General features: G+C 52.9%; 1 protein-coding gene across 5 annotated transcripts in view; it reads right to left on the minus strand.

The window, feature by feature from the left end:
* The window catches only part of LHPP (phospholysine phosphohistidine inorganic pyrophosphate phosphatase), a 117,628-nt gene that overhangs the window by 84,017 nt on the left and 6,677 nt on the right, over positions 1 to 26,934 (minus strand). For 4 of the 5 annotated variants that reach the window (XM_060641249.3, XM_060641250.3, XM_060641251.3 and 1 more), the window contains exons 2-5: positions 15,276 to 15,463; positions 11,572 to 11,725; positions 5,605 to 5,668; positions 4,666 to 4,758 (exon numbers count right to left, since the gene is read on the minus strand). In XM_060641249.3, coding sequence (XP_060497232.2) covers positions 4,666 to 4,758; positions 5,605 to 5,668; positions 11,572 to 11,725; positions 15,276 to 15,463 — 499 coding nt within the window. The remainder of the gene's footprint in view (positions 1 to 4,665; positions 4,759 to 5,604; positions 5,669 to 11,571; positions 11,726 to 15,275; positions 15,464 to 26,934) is intronic. The other variant, XM_060641252.3, reaches the window with a different exon arrangement.

A 26,934-nucleotide genomic window follows, 5' to 3' on the forward strand; every position in this document is an offset into this window, starting at 1 on the left:
AACACCGCTTGAGAATCTCACGGACCAATCACAATGCAAGAGCCTCATCTGAGTCTGATTCAAACAAATTGCAAGCAACATGAAACAATTATAAGACCAACAAGGGAACGTGAACAATGATTGGACATTTAATAATATTAAAGAATTATTGTTGGTATTCTTTAGACGTGATAATGGCATTATCTATGATTTTGAAACAAATTCCTATCTTTTAGGGGCACCGAAATATTCATACATAAAGTAACAAGATTTCTGGGATATGATTCAAAATAATCTAGGGCAAGGGCGCCCGGTTGGCTCAGTCAGTTAAGCATTTGACTCGATTTTGGCTCAGGTCGTGATCTCATGGTTCATGAAATCGAGCCCCGTGGTTGGCTCTGAACTGACAGCCAGGAGCCTGCTTGGGATCCTCTGTCTCTCCCTCTCTCTCTGCCCCTCCCCTACTTGCACACACACACGTGCACACTCTCTTTCTCAAAATAAATTCATAAACATTTCAAAATAATCTAGGAGAGGGGCACCTGGGTGGCTCAGTTGGTTAAGCCTCCGACTTCGGCTCAGGTCATGGTCTTGTGGTTCGTGGGTTCGAGCCCCACATCAGGCTCTGTGCTGACAGCTCAGAGCCTGGAGCCTGCTTCCGATTCTGTCTCCCTCTCTCTCTGCCCCTCCTCAGCTCGTGCTCTGTCTCTTTCTGTCTCTCAAAAATGAATAAATGTTAAAAAAAAATTTATCAAAATAATCTAGGGGAGAAGAATGGGTAGAGTATAGATTAAACAAGAGGGTATTAATCTTGAAAGGGGTCCTAATGGCCAAATACGGGACAATCTGACAACAAAATAAATAACAACGGGAATGAATTGTAACTTAGAGAATAAAACAAATAGCCCTGAGTCCATATTGGAATGAACAAGCAAATGGGGACAAAAAAAGGAAAGCTCTTTCTTACAGTAAATTCCAACTAACAAATACAGAAGGAATGACAGAAATACAAAATGACCATTCGGCAAACACCACAGTAAGAACTGCTTCAGGTAAAAATTATCACTGGAGGGGCGCCGGGGTGGCTTGGTCGCTTGAGCATCTGACTCTTGACTTTGGCTCAGGTCATTTTCCCCGGGGCCATGGGATCGAGCCCCACATCTGGCTCTGCACTGAGTATGGAGCCTGCTCGAGATTCTCTCTCTCCCTCTGCCCTCTCCCCTACTCACTCTCTCTCTCTCTCTCAAATCAATCAAACAATTAATTAATTAATTAAAAAGAATGATTGATCAATGGATGCAAACATTGAGATGGGAAAAGAAAAACGGGAAAGGATACTTACACAGACAACATGCTTTCCCACAGGATACTTACTAGTTAATGGGACAAGGAGTAACTTCACAGTAGAGAACCCTGGCACCTATCACCTCCGACACTGATCAAAGTGAACCTCACCAATAAGGGGCAAAGTGCCATCATGCACCTGTCCCCGTGCAGCACGCCAAGAGGGCACAGCACTGTTTCTGTGAGATTCCTGCCCAAAGTGCATAGCCAAAAATTAAATGAAGTCACAAGGAAACATCAGGAAAAAACCTGATGTTGAGGGATATTCTACAAAATAACCAGCCAGTACTATTCAAAAATGCCACGGTCCTTAGAGACCAGAAAGGCTGAGGGACTGGCCCAGGAGGCAGGACACAGGGGAAGGGACTGCTAAATGCAACGTGTCCCATATAAAGATGCGGATGTGCTGGCCCATGATGACATCTGATCTTATAATTCTCCCACGATTGTTATGCAAGATGTTAGCATTTGGGGAAGCTGGCTTCAGGGCAGATGGAAATTCTCTGTGCTAATTTTGCGACTTCTGTAAGTGTGAAATTACTTCAGAATGAACAGTTACACATAAGTTTTTAAAGTGGTTATTAGTTGATAATTAGTGAGGCTTGGTGATGGGAAACGAGGAGCTCATGATGCTACTCTCCCTACTTGCACAGATACTTGGAATGTTCCATGACAAAAAGTTAAAAAGAGGGGCTCCTGGGGGGCTCAGTTGGGTGTCTGACTCTCGATTTCAGCTCAGGTCATGATCTCACAGCTTTGTGGGTTTGAGCCCCGGGCTCTGCACTAACAGTGTAGAGCCTGCTTGAGATTCTCACTCTCTTTCTGCCACTCCCCTGCTCACACTCGCTCTCAAAATCAATAAACTTTAAAAAAAATAATAAGGAAAAAAAGTTAAAAAGAGGGATTTCAGAGACAAAACAACCGCACAGGAGATGTGGACCCCGTTTGGATTTGATTCAAACATATCAACGTCAAAGAACATTTCTGAGCCAGGCAGGGAGACTTGAATATGGATTACTGGGAAATACTAAGGAATCACTGTTGATTTTGTAGGTTGGGGTTTTTTCCACTGTGATAAAAAAACACATAAAATGTACTAATGTAACCATTTAAAGTATACAAATCAGTGGCATAAAGCATAGTCACATTATATGACCATCACCCCTGTCTGCTTCCAGACATTTGTATCACCCCAACAGGAGACTGTCCCCATCAACAGCCCCTCCCCACCCCCCACTCCCCCGGCAATCACTAATCTATTTTACGTCTGTACAGATTTTCCTATTTGGGACGTGTCATACAAATGCTACGTAACATGTAAAATACGGCCTTTTGTGCCTAGCTTCCTTCGCTTCCCGTGTTTTCCAGGTTCATCCACATCGTGGCATTGATCAGTATTTCATTCTTTTTATAGCTGAAATATTCCATGGTGTGAATAGACCGCATTCTGTTTATCCGTTCATGTGTCGATGAACATTTGCATTGTTTCCGCCTTTTGGCGATGTTGAATAGTGCTGCTATGAATATTCATGTAGAACTTTTTGTTTGGACACCTGTTTTCAATCCTTTTGGATGCGTACATAGGAGTGGAATTGCTGGGTTATAGGATGCTTCTGTTTACCTTCTCCAGGAGCTGTTTTCCAGAGGGGCTGCCCCATTTCACATTCCGGCCAGCATTCCCACACGAGGGCTCCAATGTGTCCACATCCTCGCCAACGCTGGCCATCTTCCCTTGTGTTTTGTTTTTAAAATGATTATGGATGGCCATCCAAGTGGGTGTGAGGTGGGATCTCACTGTAGTTTTGATCTGCATTTCCCTGACTGATAGCACAGAGCATCTCTTTGTGTGTTTGTTGGCCATTGTTAGGTGTTTTAACGTGTTGTAGTTATGTGAAAAATAACTATCTTTTTTTTGGAAGGCATTACTAAAATATGAAAGGATACACATGACAACAAATCTGGGATTTAGAATACAACAGCAAAAAAGAAAAAAGAAAACAAGTTGAAAAAAGGCAAAAAAGATACAACAAGGGAAGTCGGCAAAAATCTTTTGTTAAATCTGAGTGATGGCTGTGTGGGGGGAGTCACTGTATCATTCTGCTTTCATGTATGTCTGAAATTTGCCACAATAAAAAAAGAAATTCTACCCTATGAAACAAAGTCGTGAAAACCCAGGGTCATTACTCCTGTGGTCTTTGTTCATTCAAAACACAAGCCTCTCTCTCTCCTCTCTTACCAACCTCACAAGGCATTTTCTGGGTTTTTCCTGGCAACCTCAGAGACCCTGCCTTCTGAGATTCACAGATGTTGGGGAGACTGGGGGAGGGCCAGAGGGTCCAGACTTCTGGGACTGTCCCCATGCATCTTGAGAGACCGGTGCTCTAGACCAGAACACATGTGGGAAATTCGGGTCCAACAATCAATCAGCAAGCATCACAGTGGTCCTGGGGGCACAGCCTCACTGCAGATGCTGATGCTGTCCTCAGTGCCAACGTCCAAAACAGACAGCCCGGGGCCCGCTGCAGACATGTGCCCATGGTCTTTTCAGCGATGCTCTCGGAAAACCACCTGCTGTTGGGGACCAACTCCACACTACCTGGGAAGTGGGAGGCACTGGAGGCATCAAATTCTTTTAAAAAATCGTGCTTTTTTCTTTTTAAGATGTTGGGAAGGCCATCTGTGCCAAAAACAGTCATAATGTAAAGGTAGCAAGACGCACGATTTAGTGCTTACATGTTGTTTGACTCTTGCTGTATGTTGGCCTTCCAATGAACTATTTTTTTCAGTTTATTTATTTTTTGAGAGAGAGCACGTGAATGTGCACGCACAGGGGAGGGGCAGAAAGGGAAGAAGGAAAGAGGGAGAGGGGATCCCCAAGCTGACAGCACAGAGCCCGATTCGGGGCTCTTCGTGAGATCGTGACCTGAGCAGAGATGGAGAGTCGGACGCTTAACCAACTGAGAGCCACCCCGGCGCCCCTCAACGAACTATGTTTAAAACACTGACACATTAATACACTTCAGTTCTCATTCGTCCGGAGAAGAAGCAAAAGTCACTGGGACACAGCCACAGGCATTTCTTACTCTTACGCTGAAACGCATTCCACAGGCTGAAAGCATTCTGTGGGCCTCCTCTGCGGTCTTTCCCCAGGACAATCAGCTCTGATGGGTGGAAGGGCCCACCTACCTGGCTGCCCAGCCAAACCCCACAGGCTGCCCAAGGCCTCAGGCCCACCTCAGGCCCCAGGGCTGCCCCACCTGAGTGCCCGGCCCCACCCCACCCCCCACCCCCCACCCCCCCGACAGACCCGCTTCCACACACGCCCGTGAGCGGCTGGCCTACCTCGTGAGACTCTACCCCCATCTCCTGCAGGGCCGACTGGAAATACCCGGGAGCGGGTTTCCCCACCACTTCGGCCTTGATTCCACAGGCATACTGGGAAAATAGAAAAGGACACATGGCATGGGTTTAGGATTAACAGGTGGATACGGATCCAAAGGCCTCCCTCCAGGGAATCAAGGAAAGAGTGCCCCAAATGTGTCCCCCGGGGGCCGGGAGCCTCCAGGAGGCAGGACACAGGGGCTGCGAGACACATCTCATAGGCAAGAGCATCGCAACCCCACATCAGGGTGCACAGGATGCTGGGGGCACCCCTAGTGGGCCCCCTGCTCAAAAACCTGAGCACGGCAGGAGGCGGGCCACCTGGGCTGATGCTCTCATTTGTCACCTGCCCTCCAGGAGAAAAGGGCCATGGCTCTATCTGCCAGTGTGCTCAACCCTCCCACCTGAGCACAGGCAGGAAGGAGCCAGGGTAGCAGTTGAGTGACCTGGGGCAGGTGATCAGGCATGGGTCAGAGGGGACCCTGGGGAGCCCCAACTGAGCCTGGCCCTGGAAGCTGGAGGAGGGAGTCGGGAAGGAATCCCATCGGGACACATCAAGCTCCAGGTGTCGCAGGTGTCAGGAACGAGGCAGGTGGTTCGATGAGAGTCTGAGAGGAGAGTGGCAGTGGGGATGCTGGAGGGCCAGCCGGGTCAACAGCCGGCAGGCTGGAGTGTGGGGGAGCGTGAAGGACAGGACAGTAGAGTGACGACCAAGGCGGCTGAGGGGCCAAGCTCTGGGGCAGAGAGGGCGCTCAGCTTGAAGGCCCGAATAGGAGGGCCCACTGTGGAAACCTAAGAGGCGATTCAGACATGGGAGTACACCCCCTTCTCCAGAAAGACCAGAAACACCCCAAACAGCCCCGAGATCTGAAGGAGGCTCGGACAGACTCAGGGAGGTACCTCGAGCGCCTTTGTGTAGGCACCGACGTCCAGCATCAGGCCAGAGGTCTCCTTGTAGTAACGTCTACAAAAGAGCAGGAGGGGACAAGGTGAGCTGGGCCCGGGAGCCATACCAAGAGAGACTGCCCTGTCCTCGTTCTGCCAGCTCAAGAGAGCAGAGCCACGGGTAAGGGTCTGTCCAGATGCCACAATGGGCACGACCGATGGAGGTCGGCACGACAGGGCCCAGGGCCAGGTCACCACACCCGGGCAGGAGAGCCAGTGGGCCAGCAGATCTCAGTCCCAATGGTCCCCTGCTGCCGGCCTCTGGGGACCCCCGGGGGCAGATGGATCCAGCCGCTAACACAGAGAAAGACAAGTGACCCGTGTTCCAGGGAAGGACAGCAGGTCCCCAGGGCATGTGGTGAACCCCTAACTGCTAATAACTAACCCCTAATTGCTTCCTGAAAAAGAAAACTCCATTATTCCACGGCACCCCACCGCAGCTCCTATTAGCCAGAGGTCAAGGTGCTAGGTTTCAGGGGCCCCAGATGCGCTTACGAGAAGACAGCTATCTCCTCCCTGTCTCACTGGAGACCCACACAGCTCGGCTCTTGGAAGCATGCCTTTCTGAAGATGATCTCGAGATTCTCGGGAGCACAGTGCCGGCCCTGGCCTCCACTGTCCGGCCCACCCCAGGCCATAGGCAGACCCCTCAGGACACATGGTAGACGAAGCCTTCTTCTCTCTGAGCAAAGCCATTTGACCATAAAGAGGAACAGAGATAGTTTAACCCGTGCCTCTCTACAGACAGGGTTCCTGGAAGCCCGGGACTATTAAAATGTGAGACCCATCCCACCAGGTGCCCGGCTCTCTTTCCCATGTCCTTCGGGTCTGGGAGACATTGGACAACACGGATGCAGAGACCCAAGAGAAGTTCTCAACATGATGCCTCACATGCAGAAAACTGCTCAAACAATATTAGAGAATATTATCACTGCATTTGCCCGGCTTGAGCTACAGGCGGTAAGACCCCGGCTGGGCCAGAAAGGAGGAACGCAAGTCTTCCCAGTTTGTGGGGGTTACAACCTGTTCTGTGCCTATCGGTGAGAACCGAGCTTCCCGGGAGCTGCCTCGGGGCTGTGCCCTCCCCTCCAGCTCGGCAGGGCCCGGGAACCCTGCCTGTTCGGCTCTGCCCCACCTGAGGCCCCGAGGGCTGCAGGAGCCTGGCCGGTGGCCGCCAGCACACAATGCCCGCGGGCAGTGCCGCAAGGCTTTGGCCAAACTCTTGGCTTTGGCCAGGGCTGGTCCCCCGGCACTCACTCGTCACGGGGGTTTGGAGCCTGGAGCCCCTGTGACGAAGCTGGGGTGGTGGTGGGGTGGGGGGGCTCCTGTCACGACAGGACTCGTTGGTCTCCAAGCGAACCCCAGGTTTTCCGGTCAGGGATCTGAGGCTCTGTGCTCTAGGGGCCACCCCATAACCAGCCGGGACACCGCACACCTTCAGGAAGATAGATGCCTGGTAGTCAAAAAGAACTACCTCCTGCTTACAGAACTGGGGGCCTAAAAATGCTCCCCCTTTTATTTATTTATTTATTTATGTATGTATGTATGCATGCATGTATTTATTTTTAACTTTATTTATTTTGAGAGGGACAGAGAAAGAGGGAGGGAGAGAATCCCAAGCAGGCTCTGCACTGTCAGCACAGAGCCCAACATGGGGCTCGAATTCACAAACCATGAGATCACGACTGGAGCCGAAATCAAGAGTTGGACACTCAATTGACTGAGCCACCCAGGTGCCCCTTAAGAATTTTTTTTTAACTGAATCTGAGTTGTTTTTACAGTGTCCGGAATTTTTCTTCATTTCCTCTTTCTTCAGGAAAACAAAAGAGCCACCTTGAAGGCCATCTGTTGGCTGAAAACATTTTTAGAGGCACAATAAACAGAAGTACCTGTTGGGGTGCCCGGGTGGCTCAGTCGGTTGAGCGTCCGACTTTGGCGCAGGCCATGATCTCACGGTTCGTGGGTTCAAGCCCCGCGCCGGGATCTGTGCTGACTGCTCAGAGCCTGGAGCCTGTTTCAGAATCTGTGTCTCCCTCTCTCTCTGACCCTCCCCTGTTCATGCTCTGTCTCTCTCTGTCTCAAAAATAAATAAACGTTAAAAAAAAAAAAATTTAGAAGTACCTGTTAATTTTTTTACATGGAAAAGCCCAGGTTATTCCAGGAACATAAGCGATTTCATGCAGTATCTTTTGTTACTGGCATAAGGAGAGCAACAGCAAGCCTGGTTGGAACACTCAGTTCCAGAGTGTTCTGGAACATTCGGTTCCAGCCACAAAGAAGAAACTGGGGGTGCTGGGAAAGACCGGGAAAAGCTGGGGAGAAGCAGTCAGATAGATTTTATGCTTTATTCTTCTGCCCTTCCGATTATTCAGCACGGCCTCCCTTCAAAATGACCACTTGACCTTTCCCACAAGAGCCATTAACCTTCCATAGTCTGTCGCGTAAACAGCTTAATTTTCTGACGGCAGCATGACAGAAGAAATTACAAAGGCAATTCCCACTCCCGGTCCAAACAGATGCCAAATGTAAATCACTCCATTTCCAGGAGGAGGACATTCTGCCCCAGTGCCTCCGCCGTCCTGCCTCCTCGGGGGCGCCGCTCAGCCCTGTTCTGGCGGAGGACGGCCCCTCACCATCGACGACCCCCACTTGGACGGGACAGCTGTCCTTGGGCTGTCCCGAGAAGCTGCTGACCTAAGCCCGAAAGCTGGCGGTTCCTTTCTCTCGTTTTTGAGCACCCGACCCATAGCCCGAGTCAGAACACCCTAAGTCAGAGGCACCCTAACCGCTGCTTCGTAAAACAAACCCTTGCCTACTCTTGAATGACAAAGCTAAAAAGCAGCTGATTCCATTTGCTTTTCCTGTCCAACAACATATCTACTTTGATCGCTACCTAAAATCTGGAACAAAAACTTGTAAAAATTAGAGACAATTTTCAAGAAAAAACTTTTAACATAAATGAGTTATAACAGAGCTTCTCAATTGTGCTGTTCTCTGGGGAGGGGTTGATTTTAGGGGTGCCTGAAGGACCAAGCCTGGAACCTAAGTGAATTAAGCAAGCCAGGTTCTATGGTTTGCAGTGCCCTAAACTTTAGAAGGTTGTGAGGTTGGAAAGGGACTAGGATGGTGAATTTTATGCGTCAACTTGACTGGGCCAAGGTGCCAGATATTTGGTCACACGTTATTCTGCGTGTTTCTGTAAAGGTCTTTTTGGGGTGAGATTAACACTTCAATCAGTGGACTCTGAGTGAACAGAATGCTCTCCATTGTGTGGTGGGCCTCACCCAATCAGTTGAAGGCCAGAACAGCAGGGTCTGACCTCCCTGAGCAAGAAGGATGCTGCCCACAGGCACGTCCTTTGGACTGAGACCACAACTCTTCACTGGGTCTGCAGGCGGCCAGTCTGCCCTGCAGATTTTGGACTTACCTAGCCTCAATAACCAATTTCTCTTCACACACATATATATGGATGGGTGTGTGTGTGTGTGTGTGTGTATCCAAATCCACTTGGTTTCGTTTCTGTGAAGAATCCTAATACTGGATTATTTTATTTTGTGTGATAAACACACGAGAATATTTTTACCTCCTAAAAGAAATACAGCTTCTCTTTTCTTTCCTGAAATCTCTTTTGTTTGCCTTATTGACAGAGGCACAGCCATGAAGAAATACTTCTCTACTATGAGAAAAACAACGAGCAGCACAAGATAAGTGGCAAGTGACTGAGTGTGGTGAAGGGGACAACAGGACGTGGTGGGGTCTGCGGTAGAGTTCATGGAGGCAGTGGCCTCCGCTGAGCTTCTGTGTGCTCAGGAATGTGGGGCCCTGTACTGTCAGATCTTCTGATTTTTCTTTCATTTCGTGAAGTTTATTTATTAATTTTGAGAGAGAGGGCGCGAGCAGGGGAGGGGCAGAGAGAGAGGGAGAGACACAGAATCCTAAAGCAGGCCCCGTGCTGTCAGCGCAGAGCCCAATGCGGGGCTCAAGCTCACGAAACTGAGAGATCGTGACCTGAGCCGAGATCAAAAATCTCCCCATTTTTAAACACAGGTCCCCCCAGAATGCAGGATCTTGTGTGGGCCAAACATTTGCTCTCGAATACAGTCTAGAGGTGACAAGCACGGGGTCCGGGTGGCATTCCCAGCATTTACCAGCTGGGGATCCTGGCCTAGTTTCACCTCCTTATGCCTCAATGAGCCCACCCGTAAAATGATGCCATGGCCTACAAGTCTCAGGGTCGTGATCGGAATTAAACAAAATGGAGCACAGAAAGTACTTACCAATGGCTGGCGGCCAAACACAAGGTCCCTCCCTTGACTACCGGAATGGCCTGCCCTGTCCAGCAGGCAGAGGTCGGGAGTTCCCAACCAGCAGAAGCATCTAAACTGGGAAAGCCTTCCCCAGAGGCGGGCCCCCAAACTCCCGCAGGGCACGAAACGCTGGGGCAGGGCTCCATGGTGCCCCTGCACCCTTAAGAGCCCGTGACTCTAAAACCCTAGTGTTGCCTCTGCTGATGACAGAGTAAGTCTGTACAGCTTTCTGGTAAGCAACTTGGTGACATGAGTCCAGAACCTCAGATATGCCCACCATTCTAAATGCACAAAGATGCTGACCACAGCGTTACTTTGGTGGAAAATCAGAAATAACTTAATGTCCCTCAGAAGGCATGGGCTTAAAAAGACTACAGGATGGGGGCACCTGGGTGGCTCAGTCAGCTGGGTGTCCTACTTCAGCTCAAGTCATGATCTCACGGCTCTCGTGGTTCAAGCTCCTCACTGGGCTCGCTGCTGTCAGCACGGAGCCCGCTTCAGATCCTATGTCTCCCTCTCTCTCTGCCCCCTCCCAGCTTTCACTCTCTCTCTCAAAAATAAATACATCTTTGGGGCACCTGGTGGCCCATCGGTTGAACATCCGACTTTGGCACAGGTCACGATCTCACAGTTCACGGGTTTGAGTCCCTCATCGGGCTCTGTGCTGACAGCTCGGAGCCTGGAGCCTGCTTCGGATTCAATGTCTCCCTCCTCTCTTCCCCTCCCTCACTTGCACTCTTTCTCAAAAATAAACATTAAAAAAAAATTTTTTTTAAATAAATCTCTAAAACAAAAAAATCTACAGGACAGCCTGTAAAAAAAGATTCTAGGAAAACCATGCCACAGAGATATTTATTAAAAAAAAACTTTTTGGGGGGGGCGCCTGGGTGGCTCAGTCGGTTGAGCGTCCGACTTCGGCTCAGGTCACGATCTCGCGGTCCGTGAGTTCGAGCCCCGCGTCGGACTCTGTGCCTTGGGATTCTCCTCTCCCTCTCTCTCTGCCCCTTCCCAGCTTGCTCTCTCTCTCTCAAAAATAAATGCTTGAAAGAAAGAAAGAAAGAGAGAGAGAGAGAAAGAAAGAAACAGATAATGAGGACTGTGTTAAAGGCTCCGACAAAAATGTTGGTAATAAGATCACAACTTTACAGAGCTCATGCTCTGCAGCCCGAGATGTGGAGCCTGGCCCAGAGCTTTCCTCCGGGCCGCCAAGCCTTTTCTTCCCTACTCACGTGTCCCCTGGAGACAATCCTTCAATGCCTTGTGCTGTACCCTGTGCGAACGCACCTAACCTTGGGACAGCCAGCACTGGTGCCCTGAGACTCCTTGGAGCTTCCGTCCGCAGTGACCCTCCCCTCCCCTCCCCCAGCCTCTCCCAGCCCTGAGCCTGCATGGAAGCCTGACCAACCTGCTCCTGAAGTCAGAGGATTCTACTTTCCTCAAACATCATTAAAAGAAAGGAAGGAAGAAATAAAGAAACAAAGCAGGGAGGGAAACGGAAGGCAGCCTGTGCTCACCCCACACCCACTTTTCTGCACCATTTACTGATTCTCTAAGGCACAGGCCCACAGAACGGCATGCAAAGCAGCCAGAAACGCTCTTCCTGAAGCTGACTTACCCTTTTCCCAGAGATATGAGCACAGGATTGTCCAGCTCCATGAGCACCTGAAAGGCCTTATTCATGTTTTGGTAAGAAAAGCTTTCTCCCGCATCCGCTATTACGACACAGTTCGGGTTGGACGTGTCGATCTGGGCAAATTCTGAGCGGATTCCTGAAAAGAGAAAAAAGGATAAAGCCCTGGGGTGACGTGGCCTACCTCCCGTCTCCTCCCGGGACCCCTTCTGCCTGCCACGTGGGCCCTGCCCCTTTCTCGGATGTTCCTCCTGACCCTTACAGCTGTACGGGAGGTGAACCAGGAAGGGCTGTTACTCCCGTTGTACAGATGAAGGAATGTTCCACAGTTAGGGCTTGTTAGGAGAAAGACGGGCCCGCCCTTGGGGTCCCTGCCCCAACACTGGCATCACCCCAGGGACTACCCAGTTCAATACCACAGGTAGGAAACCCACAGCCCTGCAACTGAGAAGAGATTCGCCTGCAAGACACAGATCCCTGGATGTAGGGTCAAATCCGGCTGCTGGTAACCTTTAGAGGGCGGCTGTTGCTGCACCCAGACTCTAGGAACCATCGAGCATTCCAGCCCCATGCCACTGAACACAGCAGTGCTGGGACACACACACAGGCTGAAAAGAAGGAGCAGAAGCTCACCCCTGCTGGCCCAGCTCACCCGTCCTTAGGAAGGCCTCACCCCTGTTGGCCTGGCTCTCCAATGCCCTGAGGAAAGCTTCTTCCTCCTTCACCTTCTCTGCCCTCCCCAATTTTCCATCAAACAGGGAAAGTTGCAGGGCACCTGGGCGGCTCAGTTGGTTAAGTGTCTGCCTCTTGATTTCCACTCAGGTCACGATCCCAGGGTCATGACATCAAGCCCTGTGTCAGACTCCGCGCTGAGCATGAGCCTGTTTAGGATTCTCTCTCTCTCTCGCTCTCGCTCTCTGTGTCTCTCTCTGCCACTCCCCTGCTTGCACACTTGGTCTCTCTCTCTCTCTCTCTCTCTCTCAAAAGAAATAAACTTAAAAAACAAAACAAAACAAAGAGGTGCCCGGGTAGCTCAGCCTGTTAAGCGTCCGACTTCAGCTCAGGTCATGCTCTCACAGGTCTTGGGTTCAAGCCCCGCATCAGGCTCTGTGCTGACAGCTCAGAGCCTGGATCCTGCTTCAGATTCTGTCTCTCCCTCTCTCTCTGCCCCTCCCCCACTTGCTCTCTGTCTCTCTCTCTCTCAAAAATAAATGAAATGTTAAAAAAAAATTTTTTTTTAATAAAAACAAACAAGCAAACAAACAAAAACCCAGCAGGCCTGGGCTGCTTGGATCCTGCAAATTCCAAAGAAAGGCTGTCCTCAGGACAGGCCTTCCACCAGCACCTGGGAGATCACCTCTGAGCCCCTGGAATATTCCACCAGAAAACAGTGTTTTGTAAGCCTGGGGCCCTGGGGGGTTGGAGACTGAGCAGCCAGGGTTAGTCACCCAGGTGCTACAGACCCACGTGAGGGACCCTTAATAGAAATCCTGGGCACAAGGCTCCAGTCAGCTTCTCTGGGTGACAACATGTCACAGGTGCTGTCACACATCTCTGCTGGGAGAATCAGGTGCATCTCAGGGCAACTCCACGGGAGGGGACCACTGGAAGGTCGCCTGGATTCTCCCAGAGTTCACCCACACCTCTCTTCCCCTTACTGAGTTCACGCTGTGTTCTTTCACTGTGGGAAGCTGTGACTGAGTCTGACAGCTTTTCTGAGCCCTGTGAGTCCTTCTAGCAAATCATCAAGCCTGAGTGTGGCCTGGAGAACCCCTGACACAACTAGATGCTGTATGATTCTATTTATATAAAACTCTAGACAAGGCAGACCTATTCAGAAGGGAAAAAACCAGAACACTAGGTACCCCCGAGGCAGGAGGGGATGGGCACTGACTGGGCAGCATGTGAGGGAACTTTCAAGGTGATGGTTAAGTTCTAGAATCTGATGGTGACAGGGTTTCGCATCTGCGAAAACTCAGAAGTACACTAGAGAGATCTGCATTTCATCGTGCATAAATTTCCTATCAGAAAGAAGAAATATATGAGGTGCCTGGGTGGCTCAGTCGGTTGAGCGTCCGACTTCAGCTCAGGTCACGATCTTGCGGTCTGTGAGTTCAAGCCCCGCGTCAGGCTCTGGGCTGATGGCTCGGAGCCTGAAGCCTACTTCCGATTCTGTGTCTCCCTCTCTCTCTGCCTCTCCCCCGTTCATGCTCTGTCTCTGTCTCAAAAATAAATAAACGTAAAAAATAAATAAATAAATAAATAAATAAGAAAGAAGAAATATAAACAGATGTTGAACCCTAGTTAATGATGTGCTGAAGTTTTGGGGATGTGTACCAATGTCTGCCGTTTACCTTGAAACGCATCAAAAAGATAAGATGAAAAGATGGACGGAGGGACGGGCAGACGCATGAAGAACAAAATACAGTAAAAATGTCACTGGTAAAGTCAAGGTGACGAGCATACAAATATTCCAACTAAAATTCCTTCGGCTTCGATGTATGTTTCAAAATGTCATAATAATATGCGGGCGGTGGGGCGGGGGGGCTGGGGGGGGAGAATTCATCAACAATAAAACTTGGAAAAAGACTCCAAGTCTGAAAACAGAGGCAGGACTGCAGCCCAAGAGGCCACTCTGGCTGCCCCTCCAGCCTGCGCGAGCTCTAATATCTACTTGTTTCTGCGCCCTTAAGAGGCAAATGCTGACCCTCCCCCCTCCCTCCCTGCTCACTCCACCCCCAACCCTCCCTTTGCCCCAGGGGCAGGGATTTTCTCTCTTAAGTTTTTCCTTCTCTTTGAGGACCTGTTCTAAAGACGCTGGCAGTGATCCCAGATCACAGAGGAAGGATTTTTGAGAAACAGGATTTCTAAAGCCTGGGCATATTGCCCTTGACTGGCACCAGAGCTATGGATTTGACACTCAGGCCTTTCAGGGAGCACCCTCAAACTCTGGGGGCCCCCCCGCTCCTGCCGGGAGGCAGAGAAGTATCCTTCTGCCAGTGGTTTGTAAATAAAAATACCAAGCGCGGGGGAAGAAAGAGGGCTCAGTGCATCGACAGGAAAGTGTCCTGAATTCCGAAGCACTGCTTATGTTTCTTCTTTTTAAATATTCAGAAGGTACCAGATAATACTGCTCCTTCTACTTCTTCCCAGAAGAACTCTGCACTGAGGGTCAAAGGGGCTCTTTCCTTGTCTTAGGCTAAGATTGGGATGTAAACCTTGTACCATTTGCCAGAGAGCAGGGCTGTTTTTCACCAACAGAGCTTAAGCTTGGGGGGGGGGGTGGGGGGGGTGGGGGGGGTAGGGGGGGCAGGGGAGGCAGGGAGGGAGTAGGGGGTGGTAGCAGACAGAAACCTGTGGGCTTCAATCCAGCCCTCATTCTCCCCACCCCCACCAACCCTAGAAGCTAGAACTTTGCCCCGTGACAATTCCCTGCCCCCTCCGTCCCTTCTAGATCAAAGAGAGCAGGCTCAGGATGCTCCTGAGGCATCTGGAACGTGCCTCATCGTCTGCTATTAGGCCAGGGATAGAAGGGGCCTGGTCCCCAGCAGGAAGCCCACTCAGCTTCCATCTCACAGGCCCCCAGCAGGAGCCAAATTTCTCCGTGTCCTTCCCAGGACTTTGGCCCAGGGGAGAGGGACACCCTCCCCCACCCCCACCAGCCCCAGGCCCAGGCCCAGCAGGCCTACCGTCATGGATGAGCAGGTGTGGCCGCAGGCCTCGCTCCTTCAGGATCAGGCAGGTGGCCGGGGCCGGGGCGGTCACCTCGTCCTCAGAGATGTCGAAGCCCATGTGCCGCAGGAGTCCCACCAGGTCCCCCCGGGACTTCTGTGACTCGTTGGTGCAGAACCTCACCTTCAGCTGGGACCGCTTCAGTCTGAAAGTGGGAACAGGACAGGCAGAGGGTGCTGTCGGCCCTCAGAGCCTGCGGCCTCTGAGGGGGAAGCCAGATGGGCGCTTCCCAAGGGCAGTCAGGACCCTCCGCGCAGGCCAGGCCACTGTGGCTCCCAGAGATGGGCCTCGGCTGACCTGGGGTCAGGACGGGGATGCCGAACTAGGGCTGACCCTTTCCAGGGAGCCCGACAGGCCCCACAACCCTCCTTTCCATCCTCATTGAGCTTGGTGCCCAGGACACGTCCCTACTCCCTCCGCCTGGGACATGTCCCACTCCCTCTGCTTGGGCCACGTCCCCACCTCTTCATCTGAGACACATCTCTACACCCTTCACCTGGGACACATTTCCTCCACTCCTTCTGCCTGAGACACGTTGCCTCTCTACACGTGCCAATTCTCCCACCTTCTGAGACCCCCTGGAGATCCCCCGCCACCGTCCGGTCCCACTCGGCCCGGCTGGAGATCACCTATGAATGTCCGCAGCAACTTCTCTATACCATTGCATGGTTAGCAATTCCACTTGTCGTGTGAGCTGCGTGTGCCTAAGTCACTCGGGATCCATATTTCCCCTAAAGTGCGAAGGCTGAGGGACCAAGCTCGGCTGTGTCTTCTCATTGGTGTCACTGAGGCGATCACTGAGGTGCCCTGTCACCCAGGGCGATCCCGGGTAGACGGGCAGGACACGGAGATGCCCTGCAGGCCCAGCGTTAACCTGACGTGACCCTGAGGTGCCGTGAAAGGTCAGCAGCACCCACATTCCTTCTCTCACAGGACACCTGCTCCGTCTTGGCTGCACGTGGGCAGGCTCTCAGAACGCAAAGCCACAACGTAGATGCGTAAAGAGGCCCCACAGGCAATAACACGCAACCTCCCACAAGGTTACTGAGCACCTACTAAGTGGCCTGGCTGGGCCAGTGCACCGAACCGTAACCTTGACCGCAGACAGGCTCCCCACTCCCCTGGAGCCACAATCCGGTGGGCGGGAGGGAAACTTCGCAAAGGAAGGCGAATTTGTGATTTGCGAACAGAGAGGTGCTCTGAAGGACTGGACGGGATGAAGAGACAGATGGGGACCAGAGTGGGTGGGGAGACCGCTCGGGAGCTGAGGCCTGAAGGGAGAACAGGGCACAGGGCGCCCGGCACAGGGAAGGAAAGGAGGCTGGCATGGCTGAGCCCACGAGCCAGGGGTCCAGTAGGAGGCGGGAAGTCCACACGGGCCCTGGCCCAGAACACACAGCCCTCTCTGGACAAGCTGCGGCCGGGACAAAGGAGCAGTCCTACTCGGCACCGTGGGATCGTGGAAAAGACACCAGGCCACAAGTCGGGAGGCCCGGGAAACCCCTAGTAAAGTTAACCAGGCACGCTAATCGTCACCCAGCACTGTTCGTAGACAGATCTCCAGACACACGCACGTCAGTGGTCCCCAAACATGCAGGAACTCATCTTTACTTTTCAGCCACCCTTTCAAGTTTTACAGTTTTTTGTAATATAAATAATACATTTAATCCAGTGTTAAGTACGTAACATTTGTTATTTAGACATAGATATTCACGTACGAGAGAGATGGGCTCCAATCGTGTGCTCAGAGACGGCCCCGTGTGCAGAAGTAAACACACAGATTGGACCCAGTTACTCAGAACTACGCACTTGAAATCGATCTCCATTCAGGCAAATAAGTGAGACCCAACCAAAAGTGCTACTGTGCCCCAACCCTAGCAGTGACACTTTTTATCCTGCTTGATGACTAAGGACACTTGAGTCTCAGAAAGTTCAAGGACTTTCTGCTCCTCTTCCTGGATCTGCGGCTCTAGGGACGTGGGCTCATTCCTACTTGACCCCAAAGCAGATCCTGGAACTGATGTGGAGTCAGGAACAGGAAGCACATCCACGGTGGCCTACAAAGCCAAAGGGGCTCCAGAGGACAGAAAGGTCTCATCCCAGGATGGGGTCTCAGAGAAGACTTCCCAGAAGAGCCAGGTCCAACTAGAATCTCTCGCAGCACAGACAAGAAGGCCAGGGAAGGGTGGGCGGAGCACAGGGAGGGAGGAGCAGGTGCGGAGCAGGCCCTGCCCTCCTGGGGCAAGGTCAGGTGTCAGAATCTTCTAGCAGCCTTGGGTAGATGGAAGCTGAGCCAGAAAATGAAGCTGGAAAGGAGGCTCACTGAGCGGGGAGGGATGCCTCGGGCAATCTACTCCGTCCTGGGGTGGAGGGAGCTCCAAATGCAACACTCCTTAGCGATGACAGAACTGGGGGAAAGGTGGTATGTCTGTCCAGCGTCCCCTTCTCCACCCTGTGCGACGCTGCCCTCATACTACCTATCTGTATTTTTCTTTCTTTATAACACTAGCCAGCATCGCCAATCATCCGATTTATATCTTTGCTTACTGTCTCTCTCCCAGACCTGCGTGCACCATGAGACCAGGAATGACATCTGGTCCGTTCTCCTCGACATCCCCAGTGCTTCGCACGGGGCTGGGCACGAGGCAGGCTCACCATAAGCATTTGCTGAATGACTGAGGGATGGAAAATCCAAATGACCGCCGGCGAGAGGGACCCTCCTTAGTACACTTACTGCTTCCCCCAAGGGTGTCCTGAGCCTCCAGCTCCCTCACAAGCCCCGCTGGCAACAGGCAGGATTCAGCGGGGAGAACACGTGTTCCCACATTAAGATCAGCCTCCCGACCCTCCGCGCACTGGGGCTGACAGGTGCCACTTGGCAAGAAATCCGTAGATCTACCAATAACAGAGTGAAACACACACCGAGAGGCTAACAATGTCTCAGTCAACAGCCCAGGTGGCTCAGTCCTTTCTTAATATTTGTCTTTCCTAATTAGAGTGTTATGAATTATCAATCACGTTAGTGGTTAATTGCCCTTCATAAAGATGGCTTTTGTATTTTTAAATTAGGCAGTTAATATATTGTAACTAATAGCATCACCTTGTGCATTATGGACAGATCTTCGTTGATTGGCGCCTGGAACGTGTGATTCGCACCCAAGTTAATGGAGCAGTTGAGGGAAGAGGTGCAGGGGTGTCGGGGGACTAATTACTGCTAATGAATGATGATGTGACCTTCTCAGAACAGTGAACAATCGGCGTGACAGTGAGATGACTGAGCCTCACATCTGCTATTCAGAGTGCAACTTCAGACGCCGATGACAAATGAGCAAATAACAGAACTGACTTCGGGACACTTTGGCCACGGCCACAGGTCCCCTTTGAAATCCCAACCTGAGTTCGTAAAACACGTGCGTGAGGGGCGCCTGGGTGGCTCAGTCGGTGAAGCGTCTGACTCATGGTGTCGGCTCAGGTCACGATCTCGAGGTTTGTGGGTTCGAGCCCCATGTCAGGCTCCACACTGACAATGCGAGGTGCCTGCTTGGGATTCTCTCTCTCCCTCTCTCTCTGCCCCTCCCTTGGACACTGTCTCTCAAAATAAATAAATAAACTTAAAAAAAAAACAAACAACAACCACCTGCTTTCAAAGTACTAGTCTTAGGATTAGATCAGTCCTGAAAAACCTACCGTAAAAGGTTTGGGAAATCCCTTCCCTGTGGGTCTGTTCGTCCCCCTTTCTGACCATTTGAGAAGAGTCCCAGATCCCGTCTCCATTTCTTGTAATCACTGCAGGTAATAGAATGTGTGTCCTTAGAACAGTAAAGTATGAATACAAATTACTACAGTGAGCCCTGCCTCGGGGCTCAATACCTGTGATCTGATTTCGTCCAAAGCCACGCGGTCTGTATTCCCTACATGCATCCCCTGGGCCAGGAACGAGCTGAGTATCGAGCCGAGAGACCGAAACCGTCGTCCCCATTCCAGAGATGAGAAAAACGGAGGCTCCAAGAGGCAGACCTACAAAGTCATGCAGCTTCTAAGTAGCAGAGCCCGCAAGCTATCAACCGACTACACAGGGGTGGCGTGTGCAGGCCTGCGCTTTTCCAGCCAGGGGAGGGCCATGCCCAGGCGAGACCCAGCAGCCCAGGTGCATGCGTGGGGCACGGGGGACAGAAAGTGCAGCACGACGGATCAGCGCGGAAGGCAAGGCCCAGGACGGCCAATGCTACGGGCTGAGTTGTGTCCCCCACCCTGCAAATTCCTATGTTGAAGCCCTCAGGACATAATGAGGCCACAAGTGTGGCAGGACACTTGTCCTGACGCCGTGTCACACCTGTCCTGTGACAGGATAGGATCCGTGCCCTTAGCGGACACACCAGAGCCCTCTCTCTCTGTGCCACCAAGAAGCCAGGACGAGAAGTGTCACCAGAAACCGATGCTGCAGGCACGAGACCCCGGACTTCCCAGCAAACATCTGTCTGCGGTTTCTCGATGTGTCGGTACAAACAGACTAAGATAGCCCACGAACCAAACCCTCAGCATCTCCTGGGGGGGGGGGGGGGGGGGGGGGGAAGGGTCCTTGCCATCCTTGCCAGATGTCACAGATTTGGCCTCACGAGGCCTGGAACACAAGAATTCCGAATGTGGGGAAAGCCCCAGGCAGGCATGGCTTCAGGCCTTCGGCTCAGGAAAGCAAAGCCACGGGATTTCAGCCACAGGCTGGGCCCGGCTCCAGGAGTTATCCCCACCCCCAAAACCCAAGAACCCCTGGAACGGGGGCCCTACTGCAGGATCCCAGGGTGCGGCTCCAGCCAGACCGCCTTTCTGAGACCTCGGCCACCACCTCACCCTGCCGCCCCCTCCCCGGGAGTCCCACGAGAGTGGGACTTGCCCCCACTTCCGGCGGCCACGCCAGATCTTTGAACTGACCTTTACCTCATCCCGGCAGGCCAGGACAAGCCTCTGAGTGACAACGTCGCCTGGTGCAATTACTGTGCATCACACGAACTGGTCCCTTGCAAATCACCTCGGACCTCACACATCTGCTGGCTGTCGGCATCTGCCAGGGGCGCTCACCCGAAAATAATGGAAACCCTCTCATTATCGCTCGGTAGCAAGTAGAGCGCTGGGGCGATTCCTGGCCATCCCGACCGACCTTGGCAGAGCTCCCCAGCCCGCTGCCCTCTCCGGCTTGCCACAGCGGGGCTGGGAGGGGAGACCACACAGGGGGCAAGGAGGCTGCTGCCCCAGACAAGCCTCTCCCAACTGGGCCCGTCCTCCCTCCTCCCTCCTCCCTCCACCCCTCCCCTCTGGGCCTCAGGACGCTGTCACCTTCGTGTGACCCAGGGAGACCTTCAGCCACCCAGAGCCCGCCGCATCCTCCTCTGCAGCCAAATCTCACTCGGCCTTCAAGGCCTGGTTCGTGTCTCCCTTCCTCCAGGAAGCCCCCCAGGCCCCATCCCCTGCCCGCCCAGGCAGAGCCCCACTTCGGCTCTGCTTTCGCAGCCCTCGGAGCCTGGCACTGCCTATCTGTGGGGGGCACCTAAATAACCCAAATTCCAGATCTGACGGGCCCACCGGGGAACGGAACCCCATTGCTCCAGTACCCAGGGAACCTCAGGAAGAAACCCCGTGCTCACAGCTAAGCCCACCCACGGGCAGCGCTGCTTCCCCACTGCTCGACCGCTGCTCCAGCGTCTGTCTCTGGTGCAAGGTTTCTAGAGGATTCCAGAGGAGAAAGCACAGTGGAGCTGGATGCATCCAGACAGGTAAACAGGAGGCTGGGCCTACGTGCACGGGGCTGGAGCGAGTTGCTGTGGCGCACACGTGCCGGGAAGTACTCCTACTGCCAGGCGGCGGGCCCGGTGGCCACGTGATGACGAGGACGCACCTCAGAGGCTGGTGACCGTGGCCGGGGTCCCAGCTCTGCCACCCAGTGGCTGTGGGACCTTCAGCGCGCCATTCCTTCTGTGACTCAGTTTCCTCATCTGTAAAACGGGGATGAAAATAGCACCTGCCTCCCATTATGAGGCTCCAGCGAAACCTGTAATGTGCCTGCAGAGGCCTGGCACACAGTAAGTGCTCACTACGTGCCAGCTGTGAACGCCTGCCAATGGCCTGGGGACTGGCTGCCCCGGCCTTATTCACTCCCCCTCTACCCGCCCTAATGTCTCAGAGTACACAGGGGCACTCGCCCCCCTCACCCCGGCCACCCCGTCAGCAAGCAGCGGCAGCCGGGACCCCCCACCCCCACCCCACCCCCGCCCCCACCACCTGCACCCACCTGGGGCCTCTGAGTCGGAGGGTGCGGAGGGTCTGGGAGGCCAGGCCGACCAGACTCCAAATCCCCGCGCGCCCCCGCCCCCCCGAAGAGAGACCTCTCCGGGCCGGTGTGGGGAGGAGGCCCCGAGCCCCGAGTGGGCTCCTGGGTGATTCCCGGCTGGCAGGTCAAACTTCCAGCGACAAATGAGATTAGCACGCAGAGGGGGTGGGTGACTTCTCCGCGTGGAGAGAAAGCTGAGTGTGCTTTTCCTGGATCCTGTCGCATCCCTGGACTGGTCCCCCAAGAGCTGCAGGAGGCCCGCGGGCTGGGCTGGAGTTGTGGCCTCCCGGCTGGAGTCTGGAACCTTCTCCGAGGGATGCCAGAAAAACACACCAGGAGGGGAGGGGAAGGTGAGGGGCGGGGAGGGACGTCCCCCACCCCCTTTCGGCGGCCTGCTTTGCCCCAGGGGCCACAACTAAGACGTTCTCTGGTGGAGTGGAGGGTCCCTGTTACTACTAAAGGGGGACAGCGGCAGAGAGATAAAACTATGCCTCGGTCTCCCCCAGAGAGGAAAAGGACCTTCACGACACCTCAGGGCGCTGTTACGAACCGAAATGCGGGCGTCAGCACCCGGCCCAGGCCGCCGGCGGCGAACATCGGTCTTGGCGGCCCTACGGGCACCAAGACGCGTAGGCAGCAGGGCCCTGTAGTGGTGCCAGCGCTCTCTGACTCTGACACCTTTGCCTGCTTCTCTTTTGGAAAGCCACAGTGCTTGAGAACACACATTTGGAAGAACTGAATCCTACGAAGTACTTATTTGCTCTTAGAACACAATCTTTTATTTTTTTTTAAGTTTATGTATTTATTTTGAGAGAGAGAGAGAGAGAGCAGGGGAGGGACAGAGAGAGAGGGAGAGAGAGAATCCCAAGCAGGCTCTGCGCTGTCAGCTCAGGGCCCGACGTGGGGCTCGAACACACGAACCGAGAGATCACAGCCTGAGCCGAGACCAAGAGTCAGACGCTTAACCGACTGAGCCACCCAGGCGCCCCTAAGAACCCAATTTTTAAAAATAGAAGGTCAAACAGGAGCCCAGGAGTGGAACAGGAACAGTTTTGCTGTAGAAAAACCCAGTCATTCGTGCATACCAAGAGGTGCCCGTGTTGATTCAGGGAGGGGACCAGCCCAGCTCCCCGAGGGCTCCAATGATGGCATCAGCTGGGGTCAGGGAGCCGCTCGGTGGCCAGAGCAGCAGCAGAAGGGCTTTGGGCCCATGAGAATCGGGTCCGGCTTCCCAGCTGGGGTCCTGCACTTGCACCTTGCAAATGCCCTTGGCCAGGAGACATCCAAAGGCCAGACTCTTGGGGTCCCTGAATCCCAGCCATGAAATGGGGTAACAGGTGCCTGGTCTTCTGCTCTCCAGCACCGGGCACGCCGTGAGCCGTCCCACATGATGGTGTGACCATCGGTCTAGAAACACCGAGGGGCACCAGTAACAGCCTTTGCCAGTAGCTCAGGCTGGACCCGCTGCACCTCCCCTTTCCTTCCACCGACCCAGCAGGGCAGACCTTTCGGCTAGGCTGACAGCCAGCTGTTCCCCTGCCCTCAAGTCCCTCCCTAGTCTCCATCCGACATTCTGTGGGCAGCGATGCACATCACTGTGTCGTCAGAGTCCAGGCAAGAAACAGAGTCCAAAGTCTGGACGGAGAGAAGAGAGAGAACAAGGGACGTGGTGACGCACACAGCCGGGCCCTGGCTGGGCCTCTCAGTCGGGACCAGCCGGCCAGTGACCTCAGGGAACAGCAAGGAGGTCAGACACCGGGTAGGCTCCAAAGCCAGAGCCCTTGTGAAACGCCAGGTTTGCCTTCCCCGTGCCTGGGACTGCCATCCAGCATGTTCCCTCTGACCCGCCCGAGCCTCGGAGCTCAGACCAAAGGGACGTGCTGAGCCCACAGGCATCGATTTACTATTTATTAATAAACACAACTTAGAATCAAGTGCCAGGGAATCCAGAAGCCAGAGAAGACCTCGCATAGTGTTCGACCAACGGCTCATTTCACCAAACGGGAGACTGAGGTGCAGAGGGACGCAAGGTGTCTTTGGACCGCTCCCAACCTTGGAGAGCCAGTTGCCAGCCAGTCCTCCCCGAGCACCATCAGAGGCTGGTCCGGGCCAGGAGCTGCAGCCGACAGAGGCCAGGCGCTCCCGAGGTCAGGTGGCAGGGGGTGGCAGCCTGACTCAGAAAGCAACACACCTACTGCCCACACCTCTGAATGTGTGGCTGAGGCTTGTGACCCGACCCTCTCCAACCTCAGTTTCCACATCTATAAAATGGGACACTAACGGTAGCTACTGATGGGGCTATCATGAAGACTATATTGAAAAGCCACATAACTGAGCGTCTGGGTAGCTCAGTTGGTTAAACACTGACTCTTGATTTGGGCTCAGGTCACGATCTCATGGTTGTGAGAGACTGAGCCCCACATCGGGCTCGGTGTAGGGCCTACTTGGGATTCTCAATCTCTATCTCTCTGTCTCTCCCCTTCTCCCTGGCTTGCCTGCCCCCCCCCCCCCACTAAAAATGAAATGAAATGAAATGAAATGAAATGAAATGAAATGAAATGAAATGAAATGAAATAACAACCATATCAGAAGCACGTGGCATATTACAAAAAATGAATACCAGTGAAGACATGGGTAGTGACAGCACCAACCACATCCCTGGCAAGCCCAGGCTGGGGACATCTGGGCCCTCGAAGCAGGCAGTCTGGGGGGAAGCCTGATGGATGCCCAGTGAACCAGGGCCAGAAGGGGCCAGGAGGTGAGGGAGCCCAGAGAGCACCGTTAAGAAAGAGTGTAAAGTTCAACCCAGCAAAGGGAGGCTGGGGCAAAAATCCAGGTCTGACCGTCCTGATGAACAATCCTGGGGCACCTGGGACAAAGGGAACCCTGACAGCAGCTGCCAAAGCTCCCGGTGACTGGCCTCCAGCACCTCTCCCAACCACCCAATGCATCATTCACAGGCTCACATTGAATTCTCAAGACAGTCTGAGAGATCGGTCAATATCCCCATTCACAGATGAGGACCTGGGGTTCGGAGGGGCCGACAACCCTTTAGTACGAACTGGCCTCACGAGAATGTACACAAATGTGAAAAATACAGCAGCTTGGGCAGAGCTGAATGATTTCGTGTTGAAATCAGCACCAAGTTCAACAACTCAAAGACTTATTTGCTAAGTAACCACCTCCTGACCACCGTCTGATCCTTCAAGCAACAACATACTCCTTTAGCTTCTAGATGTGGGACAAGCAAAATGGTGGTTAAAACACCTCACTTAACTTACACCCCCCCATGACACAGGTGGGAAACTGAGGCACAAAAAGGCTATAAAACCTGCCCAAGACCACATCACAATCACAGGACAGAGTCGGGACTCAAAACCCAGGCCCTCACACACAAAAGCTGACACCTAACTTTAAAAAAAAGAAATCTGGGGGCGCCCGGGTGGTTCAGTCGGCTGAACGGCCGACTTCAGCTCAGGTCATGATCTCACGGTTTGTGGGTTCGAGCCACATGTCAGGCTCTGTGCTGACAGCTCGGAGCCTGGAGCCTGCTTCAGATTCTGTGTCTCCCTCTCTGTCTCTCTCTGCCCCTCCCCTGCTCATGCTCTGTCTCTCAATAATAAATAAACGTTAAAAATTTATTAAAAATAACAATAATAAAAAATAATAAAATAATAAAAAAAGAAATCTTTTAAAATTTATTTATGTATTTTGAGATACAGTGAGAGAAAGCGAGCGAGGGAGGGGCACAGAGAGAAGGGGAGAGAGAAAGAATTCCAAGCAGGGTCTGCACCGTCAGCGCTGAGCCTGACGTGGAGCTCAAACTCACGACCCTGGGATCACGACCTGAGCCGAAATCGATGCTTAATCCGCTGAGCCACCCAGGTACCCCTACCTTTCTTCAGGTGACAGGTAAGAGGCAGAGCCTGCCCTGAGGACAGCACGGGCCCCACTCTTCCTCATGAGGCATCTTTAAGCAAGGTTGAGTCTCTTGGTCCTCCTCTATACGTGGGCAGCATCCCGCCAGCCCCACGGTCATGGGAAATCGCCCCAAACCCCACTGCGGGCAGGGATCAGGCAGGGTTTGCCAATATGGCTTCCCCGTACGTCCTCGGGGTGCTGGGGGAGGCGTATGGCCTCTTTTTGTGAGCCCCCTGAGTAACCCATGCCTCAGTGACCCCCTAATCCACAGGGGCTTCCTACCAGAGGCAGCACGGGTAGGATACACCATTAACTCTGTTCCAGAACCAGCAGCCTGGCTACACTTGATTTCCACGTGGTGGCCCTGTGCACCCATGCTGAGATCAGAAACCGAGAAACAGCTCTTGTCCGGTATGGTCTCACACACCCATCCAGCATCCCTCAGTTTCCCTCCATGTGGGTCAGCGTGCATGATTCTTTTTTGTTTTTATTTTTTTTAAGTCTGTTTATTTATTTTGAGAGAGAGCACGCAAGCAGGGTAGGGGCAGAGAGGGGAGAGAGAGAATCCCAAGCAGACTCCACGCTGTCAGCGCAGAGCCCGATGTGGGGCTTGAACTCAGGAACCACGAGATCATGACCCGAGCTGAAGGCAGACGCTTAACTGACTGAGCCCCCCAGGCGTCCCTACCCCGTTCTTTCTGAATAGCTACAGAGTACTCCAGTCTGGGTAAACTAATTTCTTCCCTCCTCCTCTCCTGACGGACAAGCAGCTTGTTCCCAGCCACACATATGAAATTATAAACCTATGGACCGTTGAGCCGTCCGCTGGCCCAGACTTCAATATTGTTATTCATCAAAACACTTTGACCGTGATCACTGACTGGCTTCATAATCATTTGTAGATTTGAACGGAGAAAATATACACTTGTCAAACAATGTTCTTTTTTTTTTTTTTTTTAATTTGGGGGGGTTCCACCCTGGGTTTCATTTGGGGGATAAGTGCCCTGAGGCTACATAAGGGTCGGAACGCCCCAGCTCGGGATCGGCAGGGACTCAGCCTCCAGTGAGCTGTGAGAACTGGGTGGATGAGGGAGGAGTGCGGGGCAGGGGGCAAGGACAGTGTGATGTCAGGAAAGGGGGGCACTGTGTCTTCAAGTCCTCTGTGCTTGTGGGGAAACACAGAGGAAGGAGTGTGGGAGGAAGCACAGTGCCACCGTGGGGGAACGCGTGGGCCAGGGCCGGTGACGAGGGTTTGGACTTTTTACTCCACACATTCACGTACCTGCGGGACTGTTCGCGAGGAGGGGGCCGCTTACGACTTTTGAAGCTGACACTGTAAAAGTTACAAAACCAGACAGAACACAGCCCAGGAG

This window comes from Panthera onca, chromosome D2, assembly GCF_046562875.1.
Source record: "Panthera onca isolate mPanOnc1 chromosome D2, mPanOnc1 haplotype 2, whole genome shotgun sequence".
Classification (NCBI taxonomy): domain Eukaryota; kingdom Metazoa; phylum Chordata; class Mammalia; order Carnivora; family Felidae; genus Panthera; species Panthera onca.